The 10,553-nt window shown below is 47.5% G+C and overlaps 1 protein-coding gene across 2 annotated transcripts; it reads left to right on the top strand.

Moving 5' to 3' along the window:
- The first annotated feature begins 1,232 nt into the window (after positions 1-1,232).
- Positions 1,233-8,970, top strand: CLDN16 (claudin 16). Of its 2 annotated transcripts, XM_066193849.1 has the most exons (6): positions 1,233-1,443; positions 5,968-6,070; positions 6,313-6,477; positions 7,512-7,703; positions 8,027-8,173; positions 8,252-8,970. In XM_066193849.1, the coding sequence occupies exons 1-5, from the start codon at positions 1,330-1,332 to the stop codon at positions 8,164-8,166; spliced, it is 714 nt and encodes a 237-aa protein (XP_066049946.1). In that variant the 5' UTR covers positions 1,233-1,329; the 3' UTR covers positions 8,167-8,173; positions 8,252-8,970. The 2 variants fall into 2 exon arrangements, with proteins under 2 accessions (XP_066049946.1, XP_066049945.1); XM_066193848.1 differs by having other exon boundaries at positions 8,027-8,970.
- Positions 8,971-10,553: the final 1,583 nt, after the last annotated feature.

Here is a 10,553-nt window from a genome sequence, read left to right as displayed (position 1 = left end):
ACAGGGGTTGTGTATCGTAAGAATAAACTTCTCACTGCTGTGGTATTTGAAGGGGAATCCCGGAGAAGCGGAAGCTTTGAGCAGCTCTGTAAAGGCGCCGCTTGGCTCCATCTGGAGGTGACAGCTGAGATGACAGACACCGCCAGGACTGGAAGCAAAGCTGAACGCAGAGCAAGAGTCTGCTCCTCTGCCTGTGTCGAATATTTGCCCATTCAGGGCAGGTCTTTAGGCTGTTACTGCTCCTCTTTATATTCAAAAATAATGGTCATTGAGGATGAGGCGGTTTCTGTGCATTTTTACCTTTGGGCTGGGCGGAATTTCTAGTCCCACTCTGGTTTTCCTGAAAGGTGCTCTGGAGCCCTGATGGCTTTCTCAGCACTGCAGGAGGGCAGATATTGAGAAGCCCCTTACAGAGGCCCCAGCCTTCTTCTCCTGGCAGCCTGTGTGACCCCTGCTTACCTGCAGAATCCTGCAGGAAAACAGAAGTTTGCAATCAGAGTAAGCAAGCAGGGAAATTCCCACCAACTGAAATCCTCCAGACTGGCACCAGTCTGAAAACTTCAGGATTTCCACATGGGATTTGTACTCATGCCAAGAGCAAATTGAGGCCCAGAGCATGAGAGGTATTGAGACTTGACTCGAATTCAGAATGTAGAGTTCTGTATCTGGGGTGGATGTTGGCTCTGAAGGCCCATGACTGCTACCTTTTCTTTTTCATTTTCCTCCCTGGTGACATTTCTGCATTGAACTAGATCATCACTGCACCAGAGACCAGCAGGGTAACAACCAAGGGGCCTGGGATCGACACCAAGACACTTTTATTATTGCTCCCTGTTAAGGCATAAACCACTGAACAGGAATAAGTATGTGGGTACATGAGAGATCCTCTCTGAGTCCCTCAGCAGTGCTGAAACTTCTGCCCTGGAGAACAAGTTTTGAGTGTTTTTTTCTAATCCCTATTTTGACAAAACCTGCCATGATACCTTTCTCCCCTGCCAGTGCGGGGCTCCAGTCCCCTGCATGTCACTTTACACAGCCCCATTTCTCTTCAGTCAGGCATGACAGGAGCCGTAGTGGTGCAGGGCGGATTGGCTGCAGCAGCTCCCGTGGGCACTCTTACCCTCCTCCTGACCCCTGGCAGGTGAGCTCTGCCCCTGAAGCCATCACTACCAGATGGCACATGCTCAAGTGAGGAGGTTCTGCCCTTCATGGTCACTGTGAGAAGGGGCTGGTCAGCTGGGACACTGAGACTTTTCTCTACCCTGGCCTGAGGAACAAGGCTGGGTGCTCCTGTTCACACTGCCTTGGATGTGCTGAGCACCTGCTGGCATGAAGTTTTTCCTCCAATATGTGGGCTGCGTTTTTGCTTTTTTCTCTGCTGGGCTTCTGATAATATCTACCTGGACAGACTGCTGGATGGTGAATGCTGATGACTCCCTGGAGGTAAGATTGGGGTGAGGAGAGCCTGATCACCAAAAGCAATGTGTCCCAGAGAGAGTTTGTTCTTTGTATCATTGCTCCGTTCCACTGTCATGTTCTTACTCCCTGTTGTGCTGGATGAAAGTGGATGAGAATGAAAATAATTACTGTGCAAGAGCAGGAGAAAAGTGGTATTCTGTGTAATTCTCTTTGCCAGACTTTTTTTATCCAGACTGTGCTCTTACTTAGTAAGTTCAGGAAAGATCTACAGGCTCTGGTTTTAAATGTGCATGAACTTGAGGAGAGTTATCCTGTACCTCCAGCCTGCATGGATATTTTGGAGACATTTCTAGTTCTGTAGTTCAGACTTCTTGGTGGAGACATCCAGCATGTACAACTGTGCTCTTCAAGTCTTTTTCTGAACAGCCATTGAGCTACAGGGCTACCAGAAATTTAAGGGGAGCATGGGGTCTCAATATCTCCTGGAACTCATGTGGGCAGTAGCACTCTCACATTAGAGAAAGGTATTGGCAAAAGTTAATTGCAAACAAGGGACTGGATTGCTGCTCAAAGGCAAGGTGTGCCCCAAAGACTCCAGGCCCCAAATCATCACTGTTTCTCCAGCACTCAATATTGCAGATTTGTAATTTTCTTCCCAGCACAGCCAATCATTTCTGTGCATTTAAGCTGCAGGTCCACAGTGTAGGAATCTGCTCTCTGGCAAATTGGATCATTTAGGCAGTGAAGGTGAAACACCTTCCAAGACAGAAAGTTTGGCTAAATGTATCAGGAGGAAACTTTCTATCTGCTATCCAGCATATGAAACCATATTGCAATGCTGTGTTTAGCTACAGAACACAAAGCTGTGAATTATCCAAGGAAAGGATAATTACAAAGAAAACTAATTACAAGAAAAACGTGTTGTTTTTTTTTTTTTTTTTCTCTATGCCACAAGAAATCCTGATCATCTGACTCTCAGAAACCCTGAAAGGTGGATATAAGTGCTGAGGTGATGATCCAATGCAGTGCAGTTCCTGGTGGTCAGCGTGTCTGCTCAGTGAGCCTCTTTACAGGGCAAATAGAGTGCACCCAGTGATGCTGGATGGGATATGACTCTTCATTTGGGACATGTTCCAGATTCCTTTCAGGAAGTACTCAGATGAAGGTATCAGTACACTCAGAAGAGCCAAGGGAATCCAATTGTGGGGAAAACCGGATGAGGGAAGCCCAGCTCATGAGCAAAGTGAGTCCGGTAAAGAACTGGTCCATTACCCTGAGGCTGCGTAACCTTGTCTTCCTGGCGCAAAGGCACCTGCGATGGGCTGTCCGCAGTGCTCCATTAACACCCAGTTTGGTTATTAGCAACCACTATTCTCACATTCCGGCACTGAGTGTGAATACTAAACAAAGGAGAAAAACGCCCCCAGCCTTAATACCTGACCACTGATCTCCTTAATGACCCTAATGACTCACTGCCTCTCTGAGCAGGGGAATGTCCACAGCCAGAAAGGCGTAGAGTCCGCAATGACTCCTGTTTTCAGCTGGAAAAAGGGTAAGTTAGGCAACTTTGACTCTAGAAGGGAACTCCATCCTTGGGCAGCTGCTGGCTCTTGGCTGGTTGCTTGGCTTTGACCCTGGCCCCCAGCAGCTGGGGAGGATGAAACCCTCACTGTGGTCTCATGGAGAGGAACATCCCAGGAAGAAGACGCCAGGGAGTGCCAGGAGCAGCCACCTCCAGAGAGGCTGCAGGGGCCCTGACTCAGCTTTCACAGCCCCTCACCTCCCTTCAAAAACAACAGCTGGTGACTCCCTGTGAAGCATCAAGACAGGGCTGGGTCAATTTTTGTGGTAATTTGTAGTGGAAAAAGCCCATAATCTGCTTCTCAACGAGTGCTGTATTGTGTAGACAGGCCCTCCCTGTTGCAGGTGGATTATAAATACCACCACTACTGTTAAACGCTGCCTGTTTTACTCTCAAGCTGGGCTTGTAATCATTGTCTGCTGGCACCTTCTCAGAGTGCGGTAAAACACTGTGACTAACAACGCTTACATGTTTGTCTTCTCCGCTTTCCCCACAAGGAGAAGTGTGAGCCTGTTCTGTAATCTTCTTCTTTTTCTGTATGAGAATTATTTTAATATTAATTATACATTATGAATAGGATATAATTATGTGTATTACAGTCATTATGCAGTTCATGTTTTACATGCATACTTGTGTTAGGGAAAGCAGGTCGTGGCAACCTGTTTCGTAATCGGAGTGGGGGATGAGGAGCATGGCTGTGATGTTTGGCTGCTCAGGGAGTCCTCAGCTGGGCCCAGGGAAGCTGGAGGAGATCTGCTATAGGGGGAGAGTCCTGATGGGGAATTAGTGCTGCCAGCATGGTGCAGGGGTCCAGCCATGGGGTGGGGAAATCCGTGTCCCCACACGATGCCCCATTCCCTGGCCCCTGTCCCCTGTACAGCGGCGAGCTCCTGTGTGCCTGAAGGTCTGTGCTGTCAGCACAAGGGAAGATGCCCAGGGGTGGCTTGAGAGCAGGTTAACAACCAGAAGGATCAACAGGGCACAAAGCAGAGGGGAGCAAGTGTTAGCCCTTGGCAGCAGAAACCGGAAATGCTCACCAGTGGCTCAGGGCAGCCACAGGTCCCCACAGTGACACCTGTTCCTACCCCTCCTGCACCAGGCAATAGGACATTTATCCCTGGCTGCACACAGGCTGTGTGGAGATGGGCTGGTTTCTGACAACTGAAACATCCCAAGAAACTAAAAACATGAATCAAGTTGTTGTTAGTCTGGGAACGGGGTTATTTCACAAGCTAGACCATAACTGTTGTGCTTAAGACCTCTGTTTTGCTTGGAGGGTGACAAAGCCTGGAATCCTGTTAGTCTCTTTATAAATAATTTAGATGTAGATGCTGCTTGTAAGATTTAAAACACATTAATAATACCAGCAAGTGAGGAAGTAAGTGACATTATTCGCTGAATGCAGAGTAGTATAAAAAAGCCTATGGTGGTTTGAGGGGAAAGAGAAATTATATAAATACAAGTGGAACAAAATGTAATTTAATACAAATATGCTAATTTCAAGCACAGCTTGAACAGTGGCGAGTTATGACAGAAGAGGACCTGCAACTGCATTAAGAGGGCCATGGTAAAAATACATTGAATGTAAACACGGCAGATTGTTTTACAAGACTCTGTTCTCTTGAAAAGCACAGAATCAATGAAATTAGTTTTTTCCATCAGTGCTTCTCATTTTTCATCGTATTTTTCATTAAATATGCCCTGAATTTCTCAGAAATGTTAAGCACTTTTCATCTTCATGAAACAAAACACGTAGATTATTTTTGTTCAAATATAAATAGTATCTCTTCTGCCAGTCTGAAGTAGCAAGTCATTTTTCCTCTCCTTAGATCCAGAGAGCAGTATCACAGAGGAGGTGCACAGTTTGGCTCAGGCATTGTGTTGTGGAGAAAATATTGCAGTTGGCTTCAACACATCCTGAATAAGACTTTATTACGTGTCTGAGATACGTTATTATCTGCTTTGTGATTTACACAGTGCAAGAAAAATGAATTTATTGCATCATCCAAGCAAGCCTGGTCCCCTTCCCCTGTGTGAAACTCATTTGCTGGAAAAGTTTCTCTTTCCATTAACTGCAGCGGGTGTCGCTGGCAGCAGTGGGCGGGCTGGAGTCCAAAGCTGCACCAACATTAACTCTGCTCCTCGTATGAGCAATTCCAGGAATATTTCAGAGGTGCTTGTTGCCGTATTTGCATTGGTAATGAAAACACCTCCCATATTAAAGTGATTTATGGAAGGCTGGGCTGGGAATGGTATCCACAGCTGGAGGACAGCGGAGACGATTAAGCATGATGCTGCTGCATTGTCTGCCCCAGCCTGGATGTATCAGGGATGACTGTGGCTTGGGCACGCGTGGTCCCACGGCTGGCAGCACACCGGGAGCCCCAGGGCCAGGATCAGCACTGGCTGCCTCTCATTTTCCAGCCAGTGTTTACAGCTGAGTCATCTGGGGCAGCCCTCCCCAGGTGTCTGCAGAGGGGCTCACATCCAGACTCCTCTGCACTCCTTTCCCTCTCTCTGAGCTCCTCCTCCTCTGTCAGGAGGACGGTGTAAGGAAGGGGAGCACAGGCAACAAAGTCTCAGGTTGTCTGGTCCATGGCCCTGCCCAGCTCAGCCTAGACAAGTGTTTGGCAATCAGTGAGCAAACCTGTGCTTAGATCTTTCTGGTCAGCCACCCCCCAGCTCCTCCCAGAAATTTCCTTCAGAATTTTTATCCTTACCAGTAGGCAAGGTTTATTTTTCCTAATGTCTAGTCTGAATTTTTTTGCTCTAATGTAAAAACATTAGTAGGGACACAGAAAACATTGTCCTTTTCCTCCATCCTTTTGCTTTTTCTCTTCAAGCTAAACCCTCTGGTTTACCATCATTGTAACTGGACCAGGATTTCTGTTGAAGGGCTAAGATGCCCACCTGCTGTGTTGGTGGATATTTTAATCTTTGGTCTTTTTTGTCTTCTCAATCCACAGGTGAGTATAAAATGTCGTGGCCTGTGGTGGGAATGTGTCACAAACGTTTTTGATGGAATCCAAACTTGTGATGAGTACGACTCCATCTACGCTGAGCATTCTGGTATGTAAGAGTCAGAGATGTTTCTACAAGTGGTGGGAACACTTGAGTATAGACTAAGAGTATCTGTTCTACCCAGTGACAAATAAATAGAAGCATGTTTCTTTTCTCAGTCAGGTATTACTCCCAGGGGAAGCTGAAAAATGCTGAACCACCAGAAAAAAATGTTCCTATGGGATCTGACCCCATTACCTGCCCACATTTCTATTCCTTGTGCACTAGATTGATCTGCTTTTATCCTGCAGTGAAGCTGGTGCTGACCCGAGCCATGATGATAACAGCAGACATCCTGTCAGGATTTGGATTTCTCTTCCTGGTCTTGGGACTGGACTGTGTGAAATTCCTTCCCGATGAGCCTCTCATCAAGCTGCGCATCTGCCTGGCGTCTGGGGTTATGCTGCTCCTTGCAGGTATTTCCCCACTGTGTCCCCATTCTGTAGCACACCCTTTAGCAAAGTGGGGAAGCATTAAAAGCCTTCTTTTATTTTGGTTGGTGATTTTCTGTTGGAGGAAGGATCTTTATTTATTTGTATAATGCAGCTTCTTCTGTTCACCACCTGCCTCAAACAGCATGTAGCTGATCTCCTTTCAGTTCATGTTTTGACCAGGTGTATTGGCTTTGAGCTGACTGACTGACTTCTGCTGTTTCACTGTGGAGCAGTCGAGGTTGTTGATATGGCAAAGAGACCTTGCTGCAGGTCTCCAGACCAGTTGCTGAAGGACTAGAAAGTCCTGGCATCCTGGTTTGGTTTCTGGCTCTGCCACAGATTGCGTGACCTTGGGCAAGTCACTCAACACAAAATCTCTGCAGCTGGTCTCTAATAAAAGGATAATAACATGTCTGTCCCTTAGAGGTGATAAATACCCAACTAGCTGAGGTGCTTGGCTGTTACAGCCAGTGGGAGAATTTTAAATACAAAAATAAATAGCCAAACAGGTACCAAATAATATCATTTGACTTTATGCCAATATCAAGCAGCTACCTCTTCTTCAATCTAAGCAGATTTAATAACTCACCCCAGCCACTGGGAGCACATGTAAAACATGTCAAGAGGTTCTTTTAAGCACCTTCCATTCATTTCTCAAAGTTTGTCTGAAAAGCATCATCAAAGTTCTGAAAATCAAAACACATCAGAAAATTAAATTCTGGAGACAACTTTACAAGCAGCTGAAAGGGGAGGAGCTTTCTGCCTTTTGCTGCAGAAACCTGAGTGCTGCCAGTGTACTGGAGGTGTGTGTGAATGCCAAGCCGTGAGGTGCAGCCTCTGCCTGGCAGCAAGGATATCAGCAGGAGCCAGGGTGAATCTGCTGAAGGCTGAGCATGGACAGGGCCCAAAACCTGCCATCCCAGGAAGGTCTTCCCACCCTGAAGTCTGACCCAGCAGACAGGAGCTGTAGATTTTATCCCTCGTGGCTCTTTGTGTGACCTCTCTGTCCCCTGCAGGTCTCCCTGGCATCACGGGCTCTGTGTGGTATGCCGTGGACGTCTACGTGGAGCGCTCCTCTCTGCTCTTCCACAACGTCTTCCTGGGTATCCAGTACAAGTTTGGTTGGTCCTGCTGGCTCGGCATGGCAGGGTCATTTGGCTGCTTCTTGTCTGGATCTCTGCTCACCTGCTGCATGTATCTCTTCAGAGGTGAGGAAGCACAGCTGAAGCACAGCTCAGGGATAGAGCCACAGCTCAGGGTGTGCTACAGGTGCACAGGGTGGGGAATGTCCTTTGCCATGGTTGCTCCTCTCCAGTGGCGATGTTTTCAGCTGTAAAATGAGAATAGTCTTAGGCAGCTCTAGAAAGCACATCAAGGTCTTCATGTGGGAGCTGAGGTGTAAGGATGACATAAGGTGTGTTGTTATTATGTCACATCTTGGGGTGCTGCTTTCCCTGAATAACGAAACTTTCCAGCCGAAAGTCACCAAGCACTCATTTGCAATTCCTATTTCTCTCCCTGTGCCTCACAGAGACCAGTTCTGGAAGACTCCATTCTGCCTACCCCTTGAGGAAAGGTTATTCCTCAGCCATGACCGTCGTAACAAACGCGCATTTCCCGTCCTCGCAAACAGCCACCTCCAAAATGTATGCAGTGGACACAAGGGTGTGAGGAGGAGGTAAGTGCTCCAGAAAGAGCTCTGCTTTTGTTCCTAGGGGATTGCACAGAGACTCAAGTTCCTGTGATTGTGATACAGATGCAGTTGAATTTCAAGGATCTACTGAATGCTACAGTGTCTGCATTATGAGAGCTTCAAAATACCTTTCCTCCAAGAAAGCAAACTCTGAGAAGATCCTACTTTCTGGAATCCTCTTGTCTTGGGTGCTGAGGCCACTTGTGTGGGCATGGACTGAAATAACCAACACAAACTCTTTTCAGCATTTGTCTTAACACTATTGGTAGAAGTGAGAGAAATCAGCCATTCCTGAATCAGACACCAGTGTTCCGCATGAAGATCCCCAAACTGCAAGATGGATCTGTTCCATGTCTGGCCATGTGTCAACAGAGTGTACAAAGGAGATAATCCTGGCGAAGGAAGGGACTGACTGTCTGACCAACATCTGGACCTGGTGCACTCAGCATGGGGGTCTGCCCCTTTTACAGGCAGCTGGGGAGCTTTCCAGGAGATAAGAACTGTGTTAAATGTCTGACCCTCTCTTTGGTCCATGAACCTTTGCACTGAGAAAAGATTGTAAATGAAGGTGCAATCTTCCCTGAAAAATACAGTCTTTCTCAGTCAGTATTAAAAGGTACACTACAGATGCTCTAAACTCACTGAAATCTGGAAATTGCCAGCTTCATTCTGCTTAATAAAAACATTGCTTGGGCAAAGTGAGTGAAGATCCAAAATCTGAACTTGTGCATTACAATATATCTACATTAGCCAGAAACTAGGGTAAACGATACTAAAATCTATTGTCCCTTTCCATCAAAAGGTATTTAAACCTAGTTCAGGACTGCTGTCCCCTGCTGCAATCCAGGCTGCCATAGGCTGGATGAGGTTAGAACATCACCCAGGTCTTCACTAGGGTGGGAGAGGAAAAACCCTGTATGGCTTAACATGTTTCCTAAGAATGGATATGAACATTTTTTCATGTCTTTAACAGAGAGAGAAGCTGAGACAGAGTTTTCTTATGGTTGGTAGGAACTGTCCAAATTCAGTCCTTTCTGACCATGGGCACCACACCATATCATGGGCACTGAGGGTTGAGAAAAGTCTCCCAGCACAGAGATTTATCTGCTTAGGGGCAGTGGAGTCTCAGCTGGATGTGTGCAGGCTTCCTCCATGGACTGCTTGATGGGGAGGCTGGATTTCCTTCTCCCAGACAGTGTGAAGTGAAACCTTATGTTATGTGGGCCAGAGGGAGATGGGCTGGCTGAGGATGGAGTGAGCTGTATCCCAAGCAGTACTTCTGATAACTCCTATGATGGAAAATGAAGGGCTGAGTCCTCTGATGGGTTATTCTGGAAGCAGCACCTTGTGCTGCAGCACAGGACTGACCAACGGGGCCAAAACATGACCCAGCCCTGACATGGCAGCAAGTGGAGAAGCACCCAGGGCTGGAACAGACAGGACAACAGCAGGTCCACATGGCTCTGCTGGAGGCCCGGGCACCTCCACAGGGCTCAGACCACAGCACAACCATCTCAGCAAGAGCCATGTGGTAGCTCTGCTGCGCAGGCAAGGGAGGCTCGTGCCTGCAGAGTTCGTGCCTGCAGAGTTCATGCTGCTTGGGCTGGCAGACGTTTATGTCAGCCCAAACTGAGAGCAGGTTACTGCCAACAGATGAGCTACATCAAACAGATGTAAACACAGTAGGAGAGGTGATGGAGGCTTTTTTACAAGGTCCTGAGAGACAACGAGTGCCAGAGTTATGAGCGATGTGATGAATTCACAGATTATACCAAGAATGCACAAAGAGATCTGGAGGTGACAGGAATTTTTGTCTGTTATTGCAGGAAACTGCATACAGGGCTTGGTGGTTGGTTTTTGGTTTTTTTTTTTTCTTTTTGAACTTTTTGACAGACACATCAGAAATGTGTTTTCTGGGGGTCTTTGGGGCAGGAGAGCTGCCCCAAAGTACTGCTGATACTCTCTGCCAGGGCAGGGTAAGTCTTGGAACATTTTTGGGTCTGCTCCTGGGCTGTGCCCCTGCTTCCCTGCTACTTCACACTGGGAAGGAGATGGAGGGTGAACACACCCCAGAGGCAGAGCTGTGTTCAGTGACTGCTCCACTGCCCACATCCCTGCTCCTGCCCAGAGAGGCAAATGCTCCCTCAGCCTCCCCGAGGGAGGAGAGATGCTGCAGGCAGCCTCAGCCTGGCTCACCCAGCTCAGAGATGCTCCTGGGGAGGAGGTACCCAGCAAAGACATCATCAACTCCGAATAAAAACTCCCCAGCCTGTGCAGCCAGCCCATTATCCCTCCCCACAAACACTCAGGGATGCCCGCCAGCCTCTTGCTGCTGTTTTCTACAACTTTTTCTGAGCACAAAGGT

This window comes from Chamaea fasciata, unplaced genomic scaffold (genome assembly GCF_029207755.1).
Source record: "Chamaea fasciata isolate MVZ Bird 193981 ecotype frontalis unplaced genomic scaffold, bChaFas1.0.hap1 SCAF_11, whole genome shotgun sequence".
In the NCBI taxonomy this organism is placed as follows: Eukaryota; Metazoa; Chordata; class Aves; order Passeriformes; family Sylviidae; genus Chamaea; species Chamaea fasciata.
Note: the sequence above shows the minus strand (reverse complement) of the source record. Positions and strands in the feature narration are given on the sequence as shown.

Bases quoted from the DNA above. Each gene is read 5' to 3' on its own strand.
- CLDN16 (XM_066193849.1), top strand. From the start codon at position 1,330: ATGAAGTTTTTCCTCCAATATGTGGGCTGCGTTTTTGCTTTTTTCTCT. The intron at 1,444-5,967 runs GTAAGATTGGGG...CTCAATCCACAG, and splicing joins ATGCTGATGACTCCCTGGAG to GTGAGTATAAAATGTCGTGG. The intron at 7,704-8,026 runs GTGAGGAAGCAC...TGTGCCTCACAG, and splicing joins CTGCATGTATCTCTTCAGAG to AGACCAGTTCTGGAAGACTC.